The sequence below is a fragment of the Podarcis pityusensis genome (genome assembly GCF_964106645.2).
Source record: "Podarcis pityusensis genome assembly, chromosome: 11".
Taxonomy (NCBI): Eukaryota; Metazoa; Chordata; class Lepidosauria; order Squamata; family Lacertidae; genus Podarcis; species Podarcis pityusensis.
The window spans coordinates 4,075,273-4,097,527 of record NC_138036.1 but is presented as its reverse complement, the minus strand read 5'-3'; the positions used below and the strand labels follow the sequence as shown (position 1 = coordinate 4,097,527).

Below are 22,255 nucleotides of genomic sequence, written 5' to 3'. Positions count from 1 at the left end.
AACAATAATAATAATATTATTATTTATACCCCACCCATCTGGCTGGGTTTCCCCAGCCACTCTGGACGGCTTCCAACAAAGTATTAAAATGCAGTAGTCTGTTAAACATTAAAAGCTTCCCTAAACAGGGCTGCCTTCAGATGTCTTCTAGAAGTCTGGTAGTTGTTCTTCTCTTTGACATCTGGTGGGAGGGCATTCCACAGGGCGGGTGCCACCACCGAGAAGGCCCTCTGCCTGGTTCCCTGTAACTTGGCTTCTCGCAGAGAGGGAACCCTCAGAAGGCCCTCGGTGCTGGACCTCAGTGTCCAGGCAGAACGATGGGGGTGGAGACGCCCCTTCAGGTATACTGGACCGAGGCCGTTTAGGGCTTTAAAGGGTTAAAATGTCTTGCTCTGCTTTCCTTTGGACCACATCAGTAAGACCAGGGGTGGTGGTCTTGTCATCCAGCACAGCACTTTGACTCCACTTTGACTGGACGTGCAGTCCATCGACTCTTGAGACAGACGGATGCCAACAATACTAATTCTCGCCCAGGCGAGATTGACTCCTGCCTTCTTCTGAACCGAAATCTGCAACCTGCCCACACCCTTGATCACAGCCCTGTTCACGCCTCATCCCTCACCTGGCAAATGAGAACTCAGAAGCGGAGATATGTGCGACACGGCACTGAACTCCCGTCACTTTCATGGTTTCACCCACACAGAGGAAGGGGTTTTTAAAAAAATAAAAAATAAAAAGAGAGAGAGGAGAGAGAAAAAGAAGAAAACTATATATCTGCCTGCCTATTAATTTAAATCTACAGCCAGGAAGAAGTCAACGAACTGTAATTTATGAGCTGTCAAGGCCTGAAAAATTCCTTTTGACACCGTATTTTCAGTTATTACATGGTTTCCTGCAGGGCGACAGCGTAATTCTGTAGGGAGCCTTCCCAAGAAACGTATGAAGGCAGAGGGCAACAAGGGTTTTCTTATTATCTGTTTGCCTCCCTCCTTCCCTCCGCCCCCTGCAATGCCTTTCCATCACGTCTTCATCTCCGCACCCGAATCGTCCCTTTCTTCTTAGGCTATGTGAAAATCTGATCGGGAGGTTGGGGGGGGGTAGCAGCACACAGCAACCCATGTTTGCTCCAGGACCTGAAACTGCAAGATGTCTGCTCCGATTTCTCTCGCAGAGCCCTGCGCATTCCAGGTGCATCTCTGCTGCTTTTCCCAATGTGTGCATGGCAGTCTCAGTGATATGACCGAAGGCAGCGAAGAGTTGCCCGTGGGATGATTCAGTGAACTATGGACTCCGATAAATTGCGTTAAATGTAAAAATGCACATGCACAGACTTAGTTTTGCTCTCTTGCAACTGTTTGTTTAGGGATTCAGAGAGGATTCCGTTCGCAAACTTTCAGAATCTGAACCTCTCTTCTTTTTTTCAAAATCTTTTATTCATTTTATAACACAAATAAAGAACACAAACAGAAAAACAAACAATACAAACAAATTCTTGTTATATCCTTATTTTTCTAAACATTGTTAAGTGGGTGTCAGGGGTTCAGGGACAGAGGCACAGGGTAGGCAGGAGATGGAGAGCGATGGGGATGAGTCCCAGGACAGCGAGGAAGAGGATGACAATGACTCAAGAGATTCCATGAGTCTTTCCAGCGAATCAGAGGATTCCCAGAAGGGGGCGCCGGTAGTCAAGGCCAGGGGAGCCCCAGGGGGAACGTGTCAGGAGCAGGGGGCCAGCGGGGGATCCCAAAGTGGCAGCTGGGCGTCAGGACCAGCCTCCCCGCCAGAGTGCAGCGAAGGGGGTGGAGGTTCCAGTGTATCAGGGGAAGCAGCTCCGGCAGCAGAGAAGGGAGGGAGGTCGGAGCAAGCCACCCTCCCGGAAGGGGAGGGGAGTAGTGAAGGGAGTAGTGTAGCTGTCAAAAGGAAGGTTAGAGGTTGGGCGCGCGCGCCAAGTTCAAATGTAGAGGCACGCGGAAATACAGGGAGCCCGGAGGAGGGGCCAGGTCCCAAAGCCCGCAGGAGGGGGCAAGAGCAGTCTGGGGATTCCGCGTCAGAGGAATCCAAGAGGGGCGAAACCCCAGCGGGCAGGAAGACCCTGCGGAAAAGGAAAGAGAGAAAGAGGTGGAGCAGCGCAAGCCTCTTAAACTGGTGCAGGGGAGGGACTGACTCAGAGGGGACTTCAGCGGTCTAAGCGTAACAGACGTAGGGCTGCGCGCCTCGGATGTGAAGCAAACAATGAACCGCAATAAACACTTTTGTATATAAGAAGAGATAGGCGTTGGTCTTTTGTGAGCTGAGACTTGAGGCAGCCCTGACAGTGGGCTTCCCCAAGTCCCACCTATCTGATTTTCATTTTACTTCATCTTTAGCAGTTTACATATATCATAGTTTTATCTTTTTTTTTTTAATCACACTTAAAATAACATCACATTTTATCGCTTACCAGTAATATTATTTTAAAATACACTATCTTCTACTTCTAACTCTACAGCCTATATCCACTTCCAAAGCTATTCTGAGATTTAAATATGAACATATTTTTTCAAATATTCCTTAAACTTCTTCCAGTCTTCTTCCACCGTCTCTTCTCTCTGGTCTCGGAGTCTCCCGGTTCGTTCGGCAAGTTCCATATAGTCCATCATCTTCATCTGCCATTCTTCGATAGTTGGTAAATCTTGTTTCTTCCAATTCTTCGCTAGCAATATTCTCGCAGCTGTTGTGGCATACAGGAAAAAAAAGTAACATCTTTTGGGGGGATTTCACCCCCCCACACTATACCAAGGAAAAAGGCTTCTGGTTTTTTAATAAATGTGTTTTTCAACGTGCCCCAAGGTAAAAGACTTCTGGGAAAGGATTTATAATGATCAGAATCTGAACTTCTCAAAACAGCATGCCCATGGAAACACAGGCACCCTGAATTTTCTGATTTTTGCAGCCCAATTCTTCCGCCAAGTAATGTGTACAAAAATGTATACACTTGGCGAAGTACCGTATTTTTTGTGTATAAGATGATGTTTTTTATTCTTAAAAAAAAATAAAAATTGGGAGTCGTCTTATACACGGATAGTGCAGAGGCGGGACGGGCAACTGGTGGCAGCCGCGAGCAGGAGATTGTCAGCGGCGATTGAGCTGGTGATTGGTGGCTGCAGCAAGGCCTGCTGACGATTGGCTGCTGCTTTGGCAATTGGGTGGGCGATTGGCAGCTGCTGGCGGTGAGCGGGCAGACCATTGGTGGCTTCGGCAAGGCGGGTGATTGGCAGCGGCGATCAGGGGTGTGTGCTATTGGCAGCAATCCTCCCCCCCGACAAAGGCTCAGTAACTGGGCAATCCCCCCCTTAAAAACTTAACAACTCTAGGCAATCTCCCCCCATTTCCTTAATTTGGGGTCCAAAAAAATAGGGGTCGTCTTATACACAGGAAAATACGGTATGTCAAAGCCTACGCAACAGGTCATTGCTTTATTCTGTGGGTAAACTCATAAGTAAACCCATAGGTAAACATCTGAAGGCAGCCCTGTTTAGGGAAGTTTTTAATGTTCAATGTTTTATCATATTTTTTATATTCTGTTGGGAGCTGCCCAGAGTGCCTGGGGAAACCTAGTCAGATGGGTGGCATATAAAGATGATGATGATGATGTTCAAGTTGTGGCAGTCAAACTAACCTAGTCTCTCTCTCTCTCTCTCTCTCTCACACACACACACACACACACACATTGGGTATAAACAATGAAAGCCACCCATTATTGGAGACAAATGCTGCTGATGAATGGATGTGTGCATGCTTAGAGAGGGCGTTCTAGCTAGTATACACTATTGTCAATGTATGGCATTTGGGGAAAACCTATCCATGCTAGAGTCTTTTGTTTTAGAATCAGAGGTAAAGGGGAGGGGAACTGCACAAGGCACAGTCTTAAAGGTAAAGGGACCCCTGACCATTAGGTCCAGTCATGACCGACTCTGGGGTTGCAGCGCTCATCTCGCTTTATTGGCCTATGGAGCCGGCGCACAGCTTCCAGATCATGTGGCCAGCATGACTAAGCCACTTCTGAGGAACCAGAGCAGTGCATGGAAATGCCATTTACCCTCCCGTCGGAGCCGTACCTATTTATCTATTTGCACTTTGACATGCTTTCGGACTGCTAGGTTGGCAGGAGCAGGGACTGAACAACGGGAGCTCACCCTGTCATGGGGATTCGAACCGCCGACCTTCTGCTCGGCAAGTCCTAGGCTCTGTGGTTTAACCCACAGTGCCACCCACGTCCCATGCACAATCTTAGGGGCTAGCTAATAATATATAACTAGATATTGGTAGTATGAAACGCTGGAATATTGCACTCAAAGCATAAGAACACGAGAAGAGCCCGCTGGGTAAGGCCAATGGCCCATCAACATCCTCTTCTCATAGTGGCCAACCAGAAGCCTGTAGGGAAATCTCAAGCAGGATCTTTGCACAAGATGCCTCCCCCACCTTGAGTCCCATCAAGGGAAAAGGCAGAGAAGAAGAAGAAGAAGAAGAAGAAGAAGAAGAAGAAGAAGAAGAAGAAGAAGACCACCAAGGTCCATCCCCTGAATGGATTTTAGCTGCAGGCAATACAGAGCAGCATGGACTGATACCATCCTATATTCTTAGTGTTTCATTCTGCCCCAAATCCCAGGTCTCTGGGGCTGATCCTGCCCAGGACTCAGCCCCTTCATCACATCATCACAACGTGCAATGGGAGAAGTGGAGGCCATTTCCCCGAGACAGTTAATGAGGGGAATTTGAAGCTGCAGGCTATCTCAGGCTTGAACTCACAATGTTTCAGCTGCCTGGAAAAATCTGTGAGTTCACACCGAGTCCAACTTGCTTTCGAGTCTCGGGGGGGGGGGAGGCGAGGGGAGGGGAGCACGCCAGCCTTTTGCCGAAAACAAATGTCATTTATCCCTTTATTTCCAAATGCTTTGTGTAGTCTTCCCCCCACCTCTGCATGCACAATTGCTCTGTAATTTGGGTAGCTTTCCTCCCCCCATTTTCTGCCCTCCCTCCGTCTCGCTCCTCAATTTGATTTCTCACTTACAGCCCATAAACCTGTTTACCGCTCAACGGCTACGTTGAATGTATTCAGTGAATTGCAACTGAGATTATTCCTCTCAAACCTGAGACTGAACTAAACAGGCTCTCCCTCCCCGCTCTTCCCAGGCTGGGTCTGTGGTGCTTTGTTCCTTTTCATAATGAGAAGTCAAGGAAAGCCTTCTCTTTTTAATTTCCCATTTTCGTAAACAGCAGAGCAGCCGAAGCAACTTTAGCATCACTATTCAGAAAGGTGGCCTTTTCACGATGTTCCATTCCATAGCAACACGGGAGGCTGACTTATACTGAATGGGACCATTGCTTCACCAGTCAGTGTAGTATACTGGTTGCAGCACTAGACTAGGGCCTGGGAGACCAGGGTTCGAATTCCCACTCAGCTATAAAGCTCACTGGGTGACAACAGAGCTGTTGTGGGAGTTAAATGAGGAGGGGGAGAACCATACGAGCCAACTGGAGATCCTTTGAGGGGGGAAAAGTGGAATAGAAATGCAATAAATATATAACTCAGTATTGTATTCACTGAGTTGTGGGAATGTTCAGGGAGGCAGGAGAGGATATATTGTTTATTAAAATCCTTCCTAACTTGCGCTAGCAAGTTCTATAACTTAGCAGAGTTTTAACATTCCCCTTTTAAACACACAGCTTGCAAGCTTGTTTAAGCTTCTCAAGATCCCTTCTTTCCCTCTTAAAAGAATAAACACACCACAATCTTATTTAAAGTATATAAAAGAAGTTTACTCACAGCATCACAGTTGGATCCCTGAAGGCAGACTTAGTTACAGATATATACATGTAAGTCTATCCCATATGGAGATAGGCCCTTTGTCCTCTGTTGGCTGAGGTCCCATTTTCAGTCCCAACAGAGCATCTCTAGCTAAAAAGCTGTTCCAATGATCAAAGGAAGTCAAAGAGAGAAAAGAGAGAGGGTGCTGCGTGCCTTGTGCTTTTGTTACCTGCACAGGTAAGGTCATGCCCGCCTCTAGTCACATGCAAAAGGAAGGATGCTCCAGCCCAGGAGGAAACAGGAAGTTTTCGACTGGCTAAACCAAACATCCCCTTGCACGTCCACTCTAGGAAAACAAGGAATGTTGTACTTGACTGCTACTTATATATCACATCCCACATGATTGTCAGTAGGTCTCCAGGGTGTCAGTTAAGGATCTCACCCAGCCCCACCGGGTCCTTTTGCATGCAAATCTTGTGCTCTGCCACTGAGCCACTGGCCTGCACACCAACACAGTTTCCTTTCTCCCTCTGCAACAGACACACAGAAAATTTGGGCTGCTAAGCGTGCTCAATTCTCATTTGACTCTCTGGCAGAGAGGCTACTACATTAGGGTCCCCCTCAAACAAAAGACTTTGCACTTCTGAAAATCTTGGAGTCCTCCCCTCATAGCATACTGATACCTCCTCCTCTTCATCCTTTTTTCTATGGCCCCATTTTGGCCATAATCCTGTTGGCACTCACCAGAGGCGCCATCTTCTTAAGGGGATTGAGGGGGCCCATGAGCAATGCCACAAGGAGCCAGGGGGTGAAGCCAAATGCCCCTTGAATATTGGGGGGAGGTGAAAGTATATTGGCCCCTAGGAACCTTGGGGTTCCTTCCAACAATTCCATGCTTCTGTGAAGTCACAGGTTAGATATAGGATAGATATGGACTGTGGATAGCATTGTGTGTACACTTCCCAAACCCCTGGATGCAAAGCAAGGGCTTATCCACACTTACCTTGTGCCTCTTTCCAGGCACAGGACTGCACTTTATTTTTTATTTTTTTAATAATATTTATTGAGATTTCAAAAGAAAACAAAAAAAATACAAAAATTACACAAAAACAAAAAATAGGAAATACAAAAACTTACACACAATAAGAAAAAGATACAAAAGTAAAAAAAAAAAAAAAATTTGAAAAAGTAAGAGATACAGAAGAAAAATAATAATAGCGAAGAAAAAACATTAGACCTCCTCCTCCTCCCTTCCTTTGTATTCTAGTTATTAATTATCCCAGCAAATCCTTTCCATTTTTCTATTATATAATAGACCTTACAATTTAAAATTTAAATCTTAATTATACCAACTTCTTATATTCATAATGTTCTTTCATGATCCTTCTATTATAAAATAAACTTTAAAATTTAAAACTTAGATCTTAACTTTACCCACTTCTTATATTCCTAATGTTCTTTCATAATTCTTTATACATTTTTGCTAAAGCCAGGTAAATTCTTCCAACATTTTCCTATCATTCATTTTTCTCTCATTCTATCATTCATCAGCTTTATAAAACATTCTATTAATTAAAAAAAAACAAAAAAAAAAACAAAAAAAGAGAAAGAAGCATATAACCAAGTCCAATCTTAATCCTACGTCCCTTCCTCCTGGTTTCGGGATTTGTCAGTCCTTATTCATCAAACTAACCCGGTGACCTTATGTCCGAGGCCCTCAAGTCACTTCCATGGCCCTTCCGCAGCTTTTCTTCATATTTGTGGCTGTAGTCACTTGCTCGTAGTAGCTCCAACTTAATAGTGCTTTTAACCCTTCTCATCAGATCAGATCCTTTTCCCTGTTCATCACTGCATTCCATGTAGTAATTAAGAGCATACTTCAAGGGCCCCCCGAATTTGTGGACCCCCACATTTCCAAACATATCGCAGCCTGTTACTGAATTTAAGAAGTCCAAATATCCCAACATAGGGGAGTCAATCCAGCCCCCCATTGACTGTTCTGTCAGGCCACACTCCTGATTTAATGCCACAAACCCCTGTTCTGTCAAAACACACTCCTGGTTTGAATCCTGGATAGACTCCACATCTATTCCCACAGTTTGATCAACGCCTTCCACTGCCAGTCCGAGATTTCCAGTCGACTTAGCCATCTGGTTCACCTTATCATGTAGTTCTTCCAGTAAAATATTTGTTTCTTTGAGCAGGCAAACCACAGCTTCTGAAAACATTGTTGCACTCTCCCACGGTTCTTTGTAACAACTGTCAAGTCCTTGGCGTTTAGTTACAGTTTCTAAAGCTCCCCCTAAGGGGAAGACTTATATTTGTTTCTGGTACATTTCCATGTTACTTAAAATCCTTTGTCCTTATATATTCGTTTAAAATGCGAAAGGGAACAATAGAGTCACAAAAGTTCTCTTCTTTTAACCATCTGACACACACAGATACCTTGATTAGTTCACGTCAGTCCTGACTTCCCCGCTCCAGGATCAGGACGAAAATAACTTCCTTTTACTGCTTCAAATAGTCCAACAAAAATATTCCCAATTTAAAATGTTGGATTCCACTCTTTTGAGAGCAATTTTCAAAGCTCTAGTACAATTTGACTTTGCTTTGTTATATTTACAAAAGAACGGAAGGGTGACTTCCTGTTTAGCCCTTACCGCTCCGTACCAAATTCAATCAATTTTTCTTTCTTTTTTTTTTATAGTCCAATTCTGCCCTTTTCACTAATCTTCCTTTAGTATCCCAATTTGTCCAAATTCTGGGTACTCACGGATATTTGTTTTAAAGTCCGAATTGTCCAGGAAAAAAGGCAGCGCTCTCCGGCAACAGCTACGCGGCTTCACTCCACAAAAGAAGCAGACGACTCACAGCACAGCGCCTTCACTTCCCTGCTCTGTTCCGGAGCCCGTTGCCGGGTTCCTTTGCAGACCGGGGGGGCGCAAACAGTGCCCGCCGAGTCCCAGGGTCACAGGCTTCACCCACCTGTGGTTTGAAGGGTCCCCGCTGCGCCGAAGCGGTTTTAGACCCGATTTCTGTGGAGCGATCTCCCTCTGGGTTAGAGGGATTCCGCCATTGCCGTTGGCGCCACCTCCGGAAGTTCTGCACTTTAAAACTGCATGTCTGAGTGCTCTCCCCACCCCACCCCGGAACTTTCCCACAAAAGCCCACTCTGTAGAGGTGAAGTGCAACAAACTGCAATGTGGGGGTTCTGTGCATTGCTGTTTGTTCCGATTCAGCTTTAAAGAGCAGGTTTTCATGCGGAAAGCACTAGAGCAAAAAGGGCAGCACTCGGACACAGACCTTTAAAGTGTGGAGCTTGCCTGGAAAGCACAGAGGAAAGCTAAGTGTGAATAAGCCCTAAGTAAGCTGTGTGGTACTGTGGTCTAAACCACAGAGCCTAGGACTTGCTGATCAGAAGGTCGGCGGTTCGAATCCCCGCGATGGGGTGAGCTCCTGTTCCTCGGTCCCTGCTCCTGCCAACCTAGCAGTTCGAAAGCACGTCAAAGTGCAAGTAGATAAATAGGTACTGCTCCGGCGGGAAGGTAAACAGCATTTCCGTGCGCTGCTCTGGTTCTCCAGAAGCAGCTTAGTCATGCTGGCCACATGACCTGGAAGCTATCTGTGGACAAACACTGGCTCCCTCGGCCAGTAAAGCGAGATGAACACCGCAACCCCAGAGTCATTCGCTACTGGACTTAACTGTCAGGGGTCCCCTTACCTTTAAGCTGTGTACACACATTGCTCCTCTGGTACAAGTGCAACATTATCAACTTGGATAGAAGTTCTCTGGTGTTATGAGATTTTGAAGTATCTCCAAATGTAAACCTCAGAAGCTGGAGCGGGGAGCATGAAATAAGAAACAATTCCCTCCATTTCAACTGAAGCTTATTACAAAAGCTATTGACACAGAGTAGTGGTATGTTATGGGACTGCCATGGAGCCCAAGACATGGACATGATTTTAACCCTTGGCCGTCTTTGTCATATTCCAGACTTGTCACAATGAATAGAGAGTTCTTCTCCACTGACCTCCTCCACTGAGTTGTCAGTTTAGCCACACATCCATCTGAGCTGAGGCTCCCATAATCATGAGTACTAGAAGAGCCCGGTGTGGTTAAAGCAACAACGCTGCCACCAACCCTCTGAACCACACCACTTCCCCGCCGCCAATGGGTCACTTGCTGCCTGCAGGACAAAGCCGCTTGCAGCGACACATCGTCAGTTGCAATTGGCAATGCAGCAGAAAATTCAAATCAGGAAGCTATAAATAAGAATAAATAAATGCTAAGTTAATGATACTTGGGCTTAGCTGCTTCCACAGTTTAAAAAGAAGAAGAAGAAGAAGTCTTTATGACCTGCAGGGACATCACCCTCTTCGTTTTGCTGTTGCTTAAAGGTTAACCTCCTTTCTTCCTGCGCGAGTTGGTTTAGCAAAACAGCATTCGATGCAGAGGCAGGGGGACTCCTTTGTAGCAGAAGCAAGTGAGGAAGGCTTAGACCACATATAAAATTGCCTGCTTGCCTCATCCCTCAGGCTCAGAGCGTGTAGCAACTATTTTAAAATGCACAGATATCAAAACTGACTTGCAATGCCATGAAAACGTACCACTAAAATCATTGCAAAAACACAAGGAAAGAGGATCAATGTGGGTGGGAGAAGGAAATTCTTCTGCTTCTTTCTCCTTTCCTGCCTTTATTGCTTGTTACTCGTAAGGAATGGATGGTTTCTGTCAATTTCACTTTCTTGTTTTCCCAATCTGTAGTCTGCCTTCACCACATTTCTGCATTCGGCTTCTGATTTATGTATCTGCTTAAAAGGCCTTGCAAAAGTTCCTCTCCCTTTTAGCACACTTTTCTCCTAATGCACACATTTTTGAATGCCCAATGTTTCTCTCTCTGCGAGCCATATTGCCTAATAGAATGCCTTTTTGCATACTGGTAATTTCATGATATGCATTTTCTTCGAGCAGACACGCTTTCCTCTCGCGTACACATTTTTATTTTATTTTTTGGTAAGCATTTCTTTGGACTGGGGAACCTCATCACAAAATTAAGAGAAGTGTGACTTTTGAAGGATAATGACATTCCGGGAAGTGCAAACGAGGTCGGTTTTTTTGCATTAAAATGCCAACGAAACTGACTTTTTCTCCCCCACATCTATTTGTTACTGTCGTTGTTCTACACAATTTAGTCAGCTTTTCATCACTTCCCTTTCATAACTGTTGACCTCCATGGCCATCCTGGAGGTACAGAAATGCAGGGTACAAGTGCTTTGAAATAAAACAAATAACTAAAGCTATGACTCCTTCAACACCACCCCATTTGGCTTGGTGCCTTTTCTGGGGGAAGCATCTCCCAACTTAAGCGGTCCAAATCCAGCTGAGGCCACAGGCAAGGGCCATCGCTCAGCAGCAAAAAAAGCTAATGCTATTCTAGGGTGAATCAACAGAAGTATACTGTCTGGATCAAGGGAAGTAATGTTGTTGTTTAGTCGTTCAGTCGTGTCCGACTCTTTGTGACCCCATGGACCAGAGCATACCAGGCACTCCTGTCTTCCACTGCCTCCCGCAGTTTGGTCAAACTCATGCTGGTAGCTTCGAGAACACTGTCCAACCATCTGGTCCTCTGTTGTCCCCTTCTCCTTGTGCCCTCCATCTTTCCCAACATCAGGGTCTTTTCCAGGGAGTCTTCTCTTCTCAGGATGTGGCCAAAGTATTGGAGCCTCAGCTTCAGGGTCTGTCCTTCCAGTGAGCACTCAGGGCTGATTTCCTTAAGAATGGATCGGTTTGAATTAATAGCACCACTCTATTCTGCCTTGGTCAGACCACACCTGGAATACTGTGTCCAGTTCTGGGCACCACAATTTAAGAAGGCTTTTGGCAAGCTGGAATGTGTGCAGAGGAGGGCAGCCAAGATTATCAAGGGTCTGGAGACCAGGCCTTATGAGGAATGGTTGAAGGAGCTGGTTATGCTTAGCCTGGAAAAGGCAAAATGATAGCCATTTTCAAATATCTCAAGGGCTTTCACATGGAAGAGGGATCATGTTTGTTTTCTCCTGCTCTGGAGAGTAGGACTCAAGGCAATGGCTTCAAGTTTCAAGAAAGGCGATTCCAATTAAACATTTGGAAAAACTTTCTGACAGTAAGAGCTGTTTGGCAGTAAAACGGTCTCCCTCGGAAGGTGGTGGACTCTCCTTCCTTGGAGGTTTTTAAGCAGAGATTAGATGGCCATCTGTCATGGGTGCTTTAGCTGAGATTCCTTCATTGCAGGGGGTTGGACTAGATGACCCTTGGCTCCCTTTCAGCTCTAAGATTCTATGATTCTACCTTGGAGCGGGAGCAGGAAGTATGAGGCAGCAGGGAGGTCAGTGCGGTGCAAATGCACCAGCAGGACCACAGGATTGTCTCCACTGAAGCATTAACAGCATTTCAACCTCACCGCTACATCACCCTTTTCCCTGCTTTTACGAAACTGTAACCTGCCTGCTAGCAAACCATCGGCACCCTACCTTATGCCTGATCTGTATACAGAAGGTCCTAAATTCAATCCCAGATGGCTTTAGTTTAAATAACTTGCAGGCTCAGGTGTGGGGAAGATTTCTTCTGGCGGAGAGCTGAAAAGAACACTGGCCTTCAACTCAGTGTAAGGCAGTCTGAGTTGTGAGCAATAGTGGAAGATAATGAGAAACGTTCCCAAAGGCAGCAGACTGCTCCTTCCTTCCTTCCTTCCTTCCTTCTCTTCTCTTCTCTTCTCTTCTCTTCTCTTTCTTCCTTCACCGCCCCCATTGTTTATCAACGAAAAGTGAATCGAGTGCGCCTTCAGAAGCCAGAAGAGGCAAATAGTTTTATTTTATGTATATCTTTAATAGTATTCTGTATAATTCAAAAATGAGGAGGGGCCGCTCTCTTTATTAAAAAAAAAAAGGAATTAGTAAAAGAATTGGGGGGGGGTGAAAAAGAAAAGAAAGGGAAAGTGGAAACGTGGAGGGGAGCGTGTGGATGAATTTTAATGCAATCAGAAAGCTGTAATAATGGTAATAAAGGAATACATTCAGACGTCAAGCGAGGGAGAAAAGGAGCAGGTCCCAGCAATGCCAGAATTTAAATCAGGCCTGCGCGACGCATTCTCTCCCGCCCCCCCCCCCTTCAACTTTCTTCAAATGAAGGAAATGGAATTTTTAAGCACGGGCGAAAGAGGGATTAGCAATTGGCAGGTTTTGCAGCCTTTTGTCTTTTGGCGAATCCCATTTAATCACCGCCTTTAATATTAAGGAGGCAGTTGGGGAAAGCTGCGCCGTCTCTGGCATTGGCGGGGCGGCTGCGGGGGGAGAAAGAGAGAGAGAATAGGGTGATATACAGAGGGGGAAGTGAGATAACACAGAGACAGAGGCAACTTTAAGGAAGTGTTTCAATTACCTCTGCTGAAGTCTTTAAAAACTGAAGTTTAATTTGATCTGAAATGTCTTCGAAAGTGCCGGCTCAACGATGAATGGAGGTGGAATTGGGTCTTCCCCATCTCTCCCCACACCACCACCGCCCTTATTTCTCTTCCTTCCCTTTTCCTTTTAATCTTTCTTTTCCTTGCATGCGCCGTTCCAGCAGGTCCCAGGAGATCCGAGGCTGGAATGGCACAGTGTATTAATGTCACAGCCTTTTTAGCTTTCAGGATGAGGGTTTCTTTTCTGCCTTCGCCCCCCCCCCTCCCTAAGCCCCTATAGGTCAGCTGTAGAAATGAGTTTAGGTGCTGAAACTTATTTCCTTGACACGCCAGCCTTCGCTCGTCTGACCCTGCAGAGGGTGTCAGGAATCTTTGAAGATTTGCTCTGAGCGGGTGTGAAAATCCCACTGTTCGCAGGTTTAGCCTGTATCAAGGATTGCACAAATTGTGTGTGTGTGAGAGAGAGAGAGAGAGCGCACAGAGAATTGACAGATTCGACCATTCCTAGTGTCGCGTCAGTGAATGGAGCAAAAAGAAATGAATAGGAATGCGCTAACCCCAGTGCAAAGTATTCCAAACCTTAGAATCATAGAATTGGAGAGCTGGGAGGGACGGCTAGGATCATCTAGCTAGGATCACCTAATCTGGTCCTCAGCAATGCAGGAATCTTTTGAGGCTCAAACCCACAACCCTGAGATTGAGTCTCATGCTCCAAGCATGCTCCAGCAGAGCTATCCCTGAACGTTGTTGACAACTGTATCCTGTGTCGTCATCAAGGAAGTTGAAGGCATGCTATACTTTTGCCTGGCTCAGGATTCTGCAGATTCTGTAGCATCCGACTCTCGGTGGGGCTTTGTTGTCAGCACAGCCTACCAAGTTCACCATTAAGAGGAGTCATTCTAAGCACCTGGCCAAACTGCTTCCAGGCATCGAGAATCTCTCTGTCTTTGGACCATTTCTGGAGCCATTTTCATGCACTTCCCCACTGAACCCAGGTTAGTTCTGGTTGCATCTTCTCCTTCCTGATGTTTAGCCAGAATCTCCTTCCTTGTCATTTGAATCCATTGGTTCAAGTCCTGCTGTTCCGGCAGGTAGGACCCATACTAATGAATTCAAATTACAAGGGAGGTGTTTCTGATGAAACGCTAGGAAGAACTTTCGGGTGGCAAGAGCTGTTTGAGAGTGGGATGGAGGATTCTCCTTCTCTGGAGGTTTTTTAACAGAGGTTGGATGGCCATCTGTCAAGGATGCTTTAGTTGTGATTCCTGCATTGCATGGGGTTGGACTGGATGACTTTTGGGTTCCCTTCCAACGCTACAGTTCTGTGGTTCGATGGTTCAATGAGTCTAATCTTTGTTCACCAAGCCAGTCTTGTGAACGGTTTGACATGCAGTCAGCTTGTTCTATGAAAAATCTGGAAGAAACGTTCAAACCAAGACCTGTTGATGGGTAACTGGCACAGACTGAGTCAACACACATCACCAAACTGTTTTGAGAACAGGCCACTCCTTGGAACCACACTATCTTGTGCTTGACTGAGAGACGTGACTGGGCAAATCACCAGAGCAGAAACTGCGCTCTGTTTGAGCCCTTGCACTCAGCTCATCTCTGACACTAGTCTCTCAAATTAAGGATAACCGAAGGTGGCTGAGAAACGGCTCCGGTAAATCACTCGCTATGAACTAGTTTCACATCCCTCCAGTGAGAACTTGGATGGTGATAAAGAAGCCTGTGATTTAAGGGGAAAGGGTGGAAATGATTTCTTTGCCGGTCTTGGGCTGCATTGATCCTGCTGTTGAGTAAGTCAGAATGTCTGGGGTATGCCATAGGGCAGAGTGCAAGAGGTCAGCAGAATGGAATTCCAGGCCCTTCTGAGAGAGAGAGAGAGAGAGAGAGAGAGAGACCCACCTTTAGAGACAGGAAGTTGGATGATACAGACTAGAATCAGCCAAATGCCCCTGAATTTACCAGTTGCTGGAAATCGCAGATGGAGAGAACATTGTTGCATTCAGGGCCTATTTGTGTTGTTCCCATGGACAGTCATGGAGGAGAAGTCTTTAAGCCATGATAGCTATGCTCTGCCTCTTTGGTAAACAATAAACACACAAGACGTAACCGGCTGTACGTTTGAAAAAATAATATTTACTATTCATTGTACTGAATTGTAGATTTCAACAGAAGTAGCTCATAAAATTCAATGAAAAAAGTAGAAGACCCCGTGGATCAGTTCATTCTCTAATCAGTTTATGCATAAGGTCCATACATGTGAAAATGTCTATTCCACCTGTCTGTTCATAGAGTCCAACAATCCACATGAAAGGTTGTTGCAGTTCCACAGAATCCTTTCACAGAGTCTTAGACAAGGATTTCCAGAATATTAGCCTTGTTTCGCTGTCCTGGGCTTCATCAGTAGTACAAACTCATATATGATATCATAGGACAGTGGATCTTATAGCATAGTAGTAGCTGCTGCTATGCTATAAGAGCTACTTCTGTTGAAATCTACAATTCAATACAATGAATAGCATATATTATTTATTCAAACGTACAGCCGGTTACGTCTTGTGTGTTTATTGAATGTTTCACGTAACCAGAGGTTTGTTGTTGTTCTGCCTCTTTGGTAGGCAGCAGTGATGCTTCTGAACATCAGCTTCTGGGAACCACAGGACGCATACCCTCCAAGGAAATACAGAGAGAGAGGCTACATCCACACATTTACATTATAAAGCACGTGGCTTTCCCCACAAAATTCTAGCAACTGTCGTTTGCGAAGGGTGCTGGGAATGGTAGCTCTGTGAGAGGTCAACCATAGTTTCCAGCAGTGCCATTTTTCTAGAAAAAAGCTGCCAGAACGCCTCCCTTGTTCTCTTAGAATGGCAATGGCCTCCAGGATTCTTTGTGGGGGAAGCAATTTGCTTTAAATATATGTTTTAAATGTTTGGTGTAGCTGTGACCCAAGTATGGTGTGTCATAATCCAGGGGTGCAGAGCCTGTGACCCTCCAGATGTTATTGGACTCCAACTCCCATCAGCCCCAGTCAGCAAGGCCAGTGGAGAGGGATGATGGTCATTGTAGTCCAGCCACGCCGCAAGGACTACAGGTTCCCCGGCCCTGTTGTTAGGCATTTGGGCTATGCATGGATAAATGTGGAGTAGCTGACCCCACCTTCCTTCCTCATTCACAGTCACTAATCTTCCTTCCTTCCCCAGTTGTTACTTGGTTTGTCTGGAAAGATTCTGTTTTTCTCATTATCCCTACACTTGGAGTTTGTACACATGCCTCCGTACAGGCGAAGCTCGCATCCATTTATATGATAATGCAATGAGGGGCAAGCCTGATTCTGCTGCCAGCGCTTTCTTTTGCCCCACAATTCCTGTGACCTTCTTGTCACTGGTCCAGCCGGACATCTCCATCTCCTTCTTCTCCGTGCCTAGTTAATTGGTGATTCGCACCTCCTGTTTAGCCTGTACCTCTTGCTTTTCATGTGTGCGCTGCCTTGTTCTCCCAGCCCGTCTGACACCTCTGCCTCGCAACTCCTCATAAAAACAGAACATTTAAATACAAATAGAACAAGGAATAATTTAACCTCAGTTTGCACCAGGGAAGGTGCTGGGACTTCCTATAAACACCAGGAGCTGGGTTTTGAAAACGTTGCATATTTAAATCTGACGAGATCACAGGATAGGTGGGTGGCAGCCGCCAGCCCTACTGAAAAGCAAGCAGAGAGAAGGCAGGGAGAAGATCTGAGGGGCACCGCCAAGGATTGGGACCCTTGACAGCCAGAGGACTGATTCAAAGGCAAGGTGTTTCTGAGAATTTGGCATGCTTTGCACCAGGGACCATGGCATGACATTCAAAGGGACAAGGAACCTTATTCAGCCTGACGGATGCGCTGCCGCCTGGGTTCTAGTAAGGCTACATACATACCATAATTTAAAGCACATTACTTCTTCCAAATGGGATGCGGGTGGCGCTGTGGGTTAAACCACAGAGCCAAGGCTTGCCAATCAGAAGGTCAGCGGTTCGAATCCCCACGATGGGGCTCCTGTTGCTCGGTCCCTGCTCCTGCCAACCTAGCAGTTCGAAAGCACACCAAAAAGTGCAAGTAGATAAATATAAGCAGCTTAGTCATGCTGGCCACATGACCCGGAAAGCTGTCTGCAGACAAATGCTGGCTCCCTCGGCCAGTAAAGAGAAATGAGCACTGCAACCCCAGAGTCGTCTGCGACTGGACTTGACGGTCAGGGGTCCCTTTACCTTACTTCTTCCAAATCATCCTCGGAGGTGGATTTAGGACAGTGATTGTAGTGCAGGAGGAAACTGGGTGCACAGCTAAGGAGCACACCTTCTCAAAGTCCAGTAAGCACATGTCCGGCTAGGGGAAGGAGGCGTGAGGGCTATGACAGGGTCCTAGCTTTGACACACATGTGCCAACTTTGCCTCCAACTTCCCCTGCGCCTCCCTCAACCTTCCCACATGGAGCAGGGAGTTCTGAAGGGGACATGGAGGCGCAGTCAGCCTTCAACCCTATGTGATCAAAGTTCCTGGTTCTGAAGAAGCTCCTATGCACAATCAGCCAAATATCCTTGCAAGCCCCCATCCTGTGTTCATTGGCAGGAGCTGGAGCAAGCCAAGCCATCCCGGGGTAGACCAGCACATGTGTATTCATGTTCCCAATACACATTACTCCTTGAATGCTCGAACAGGGCTAGAGGGGGTTAACACATACATATTTCTTCACTTATTCATTTTGGAAAAAAAGAAAGAAAGCCTGGAGAATTTGTTTACTTATTGACAAGTATTTATTTAAATCAGTTACATCTGTTCTGTAGATGTCTCCAGAGAGAGGGGAGGGGGGTTTGCTGCTCATGAACATTTACATAGCATTTAATGAACTATAAATTAAGCATTTATGCGTCTTGTAGAAAGAGCTCTCTTAAATGCAGCAATAGTCTATCTTTTTTTCCCAAAAAAACCAAAAATATTTTTTTTTTTAATGCCTATATTGAGATTGCTAAACTTGGAACTGGTTCAGACTATATAAAACTGGGATGTTCAAATTATCTGTTCTTAGTGGCCTCTCTGTTTCCTGTCCTTTTACCCAGACCTTTATTCAGAGCCAGAGCTGCATTTTGTCAGGCCGCTGGACACTTTAATTCTGATCAGGTGTGGTAATAAAGTTGGCGCCACTTCGCACTGAGAGCTTTTAGCTGTGGGGAAGATGGAGCTGGCTGCAGCATTGAACACAAACCTTAAATACCGATGTAGCATGAACTCATTGAACACCTCTGCAGTAATGTTTGTCCTGCAGACATTGGTCTGATCCAGCCTTGCCTTTTCACAGGGAACCCGTAGGCTTCGTAAAACTGCAGGGATGGATCTAGAGAACTCAAGTAAAGAACCTTCAGCCCTACACCAATCTATGGTCCTCACCTCCAGGCTGTCAGTAATTTGATGGATGGATTCATGCACATACTGGAAACTGTGGTTTGTGCAATTGAAGTGGATGAATGCAATGTCACCTTAGTGCACTAAATCCACTTATTTGTGGTTAGGAAAGTGATCAGGAAATGTGCTGAACAGATGAGTAATGGCAATTCTTTAAAAAGTGCAAGCAAATCAGGATGAATGCTCATTATCATATAGGTGTAAAGGTCCAGTCGTGGCCGACTCTGGGGTTGCGGCGCTCATCTCGCTTTACTGGCTGAGGGAGCCGGCATACAGCTTCCAGGTCATGTGGCCAGCATGACTAAGCCACTTCTGGCGAACCAGAGCAGTGCACAGAAATGCTGTTTACCTTCCGGCCAGAGTGGTACCTATTTATCTACTTGCACTTTGATGTGCTTTCGAACTGCTAGGTTGGCAGGAGCAGGGACCGAGCAATGGGAGCTCACCCCATCGCGGGGATTCGAACCGCCGACCTTCTGATCGGCAAGTCCTAGGCTCTGTGGTTTAACCCACAGTGCCACCTGCGTTCCCATTATCATATAACCTCCCCACAAACAAACCAGGAAAGATGCTCAGTAAAGGCTTTGTCTAACCTGCACATAAGTTCCATGCAAGTGAATCAGGATGCTCAAAAGTTTAGCTCTCAATCAAGTCCCTTATGCTAGAGAGGATGTCAGAAGTTAAGTTCATATTTCCTTATGTGGTGGGAATGCAAACCTGTAAAAAGATTTTGGGAAATCACCTTTGAAGAAGTTTCTTCCGCTACGGGACAGGTGATACAACCTGATCCCAGGCTAGCTTTATTAAATCTTTTTATAGATGGACATAAAAAAATATTGTTTAAGGACCTACTAATCTTTTTCCCCCTATCTTCAGCTAGAAATATAACAACACAATCTCAGGAAACAGCTGCTAACTTAACTCTTAGAGGCGTGGAATATAACCCTTCTGGAGAAAGTAAAGAGGCATCTTAGATTACTCAGAAAAAACAAAGGCCAAAAGCGATGTTGAAACTGTATAACACATCGTGTTCATTCAATACACCAGAAAGGACAATGTTGTCCCCTCATCTCCAGCTCCCCATAGCTCACTCTGGGACAACCTGTTAAGATAGAGAGTAGGAGACAGCTCACAGATGTAATCACTTCTAAACTATTTACAAACTTACTTGATGCTTGACTGAATCATTTGCATTGTGTGTGCATGGAATGTTCTTGGAGTGTGGGTGTGGGTGTTTGTGGATTATTATACGTATTTTTATAAACTGCAAAATCAGGAAATGCAAATAAATAAATATTGTTTCAAAGGTTGGGTGCCTCTCCTTTCTGCTGAGTGGTAGAAAGAGCCCAGAGTCTGTGGTCCTTTGGAGAATTGAAACATGGCAGAGACTAGCATAGTTTTAAGAAATATGGTTTATTCACCTATTTACACCTTCAGTCTGCACGGAGGGAGTCCAGAACTTACAGCATGGTCATTTCAAGAGGGATTTGTCCCCCACTGCAATGCAGCCAGTATTCTGCCTGGCCTCAAATGTCTTTTGAAAATGGTCTTCCTTACAAGTGAAATTCTAGGCAATATATTTGCCACACCTTGAATACATTTGGAGGAGCTGTTAGGAGGAATCAGGTAAAACAGCATCCTAGGCCACTACAAGTCTGTTCCACTAACCAACAGCTGCCCATCCTGCCATATAAGAGATCCACTTGGGCACTATTTGGTCATTTCCAAATCTGCCCTTGATTCCTTTGCCCATCTCAAGGTTTATCTGCTTTCCAATCCCTTCCGAAATATGGTAAGCATCTCTTAATTTTGTTCCAGAAGACAGAAAACTCTTTGTGGGTATGCTCAACAAACAGCAATCAGAAGACGACGTGCGCCGGCTATTCGAGGCATTTGGCAATATCGAGGAGTGCACGATCCTTCGGGGACCAGATGGCAACAGCAAAGGTACTGTATTTTTCGCTCCATAAGATGCACCTGACCATAAGACGCACCTAGTTTTTAGAGGAGGAAAGGGGGAAAGCCCCGGTTTTTTGAGGATCAGCTCAAAGTTGTTGAGCTTACTTTGCAAAGGAAAAAAATCCTGTTTTTATGGGCTTCAACTCACAGTTCTGCAGCTTCTTTAGGAAAGGAAAGGGAGCTGTTTCTACAGTTTTCAGACTGATAATCTAATCAGCCAGTCACATGTCGCTGGGGAGGAAACAAACAGCCTCCATCTGCAGAACATTCAACAATGGAGGCCTGGGCAAGGGACCGGGGCCGGAAAGGGAGCCAATGATTGACCACACATTCACTCCATAAGACGCACAGACATTTCCCCTTACTTTTTAGGAGGAAAAAAGTGTGTCTTATGGAGCAAAAAATATGGTAAGTGAGGTGGAGGAAGGAGCCGGCCCAAAATTGCACCACCTGAAATGACTCCTGCTCAGGTGAGGAGCCGTCAAACGAGCAAGCCTCTTCATTGTGAGGTGGGCAGGTTCAGTATATGTTGTGGAAGCGCCCTTCCCCACCAGAGCCCACGAGATGGAATGCAAAACTAATAAAAGCTTCAATGTAATGATACAGGCAAGGACTGCAGCTCACCAGCACAGTGCCTGCTTGGCATGTAGAAGGCCCCAGATTCAGTCCTCACCATCTCTAGGTAGGGCTGGAATAGACACCCCTGCCTGAATCCTTGGAGAGTTTTGAGCTGCATGGAGCAACAGACTCACCTGTGGTCTTCCTTAGGTTATTTTTTTAAAATTACTTTTTTATTCAAAATTAAAACAAAACATATTATCCAGAAACACATCATCCTTATTGCCCCTCCCCATTTTTCCTCCCTCCCCCAACAGAACCCACCCACCCCCACCCCCCGACTTCCCTCAGTTCCAGTCTTTGATTTCTCTAAAAATGCTGTTTTCCGCATGTTACACAGTTGTATAAATCCTCAATCTATTTAGCTGATTATTATCAATAAAAAGTTTGTGAATGTTTATTCAAAACCAGCCAAAGAGTCCAGTTCGCTTTGTTGTGTCTTCAAATACTTTGTAAAGGGTTCCCATTCATCCTTAAAGTCACAGTTATCCTTGTCCCGTAGCTTGTATGTCAGTTTTGCCAGTTCTGCATAGTCCATGAATTTTTCTTGCCATGATTCTTTAGTTGGGGTTTCTTCAGTCTTCCATCCTTGTGCTGTTAAAACGCTCGCAGCCGTTGTCATATACATGAAGATATTTTTCAGCTTTTTTGGCAGATCTTTCCCTACAGTCCCTAATAAAAATGCTTCAGGTTTTTTAACAAATGTTAAATGGAACATTTTCTTCAATTCGTTGTATATCGTTTCCCAAATTTTTTTAATTACCTTACAATTCCACCACATATGATAAAATGTCCCCTCCTTTTCTTTACACTTCCAACATATATTTGAACTAGTTTTGTACATTTTCCCTAACTGCAATTCCTTAGGTTATTTTTGGTACCAGGGAGATAGCTTGGTATTCCCTGCAGCCTTTTAATTCTTAGTGCATTCCAGATCTCTGGCACTTAGTATTTTCTGTTGACTGGTTTTATGTTGACTTGCGCTAACCTTTTGTTAGTG

At 45.4% G+C, this 22,255-nt stretch overlaps 1 protein-coding gene across 13 annotated transcripts in view; it reads left to right on the top strand.

The window, feature by feature from the left end:
• The window catches only part of CELF4 (CUGBP Elav-like family member 4), a 783,337-nt gene that overhangs the window by 667,932 nt on the left and 93,150 nt on the right, over positions 1 to 22,255 (top strand). For 7 of the 13 annotated variants that reach the window (XR_013977614.1, XM_080973523.1, XM_080973533.1 and 4 more), the window contains exon 4: positions 20,497 to 20,625. Coding sequence is in view for 12 of the 13 variants with exons in the window: in XM_080973523.1 (XP_080829649.1) it covers positions 20,497 to 20,625 (129 nt within the window). In the remaining variant the exon portion in view is untranslated. The remainder of the gene's footprint in view (positions 1 to 20,496; positions 20,626 to 22,255) is intronic. The other 6 variants (XM_080973524.1, XM_080973530.1, XM_080973527.1 and 3 more) reach the window with 1 other exon arrangement.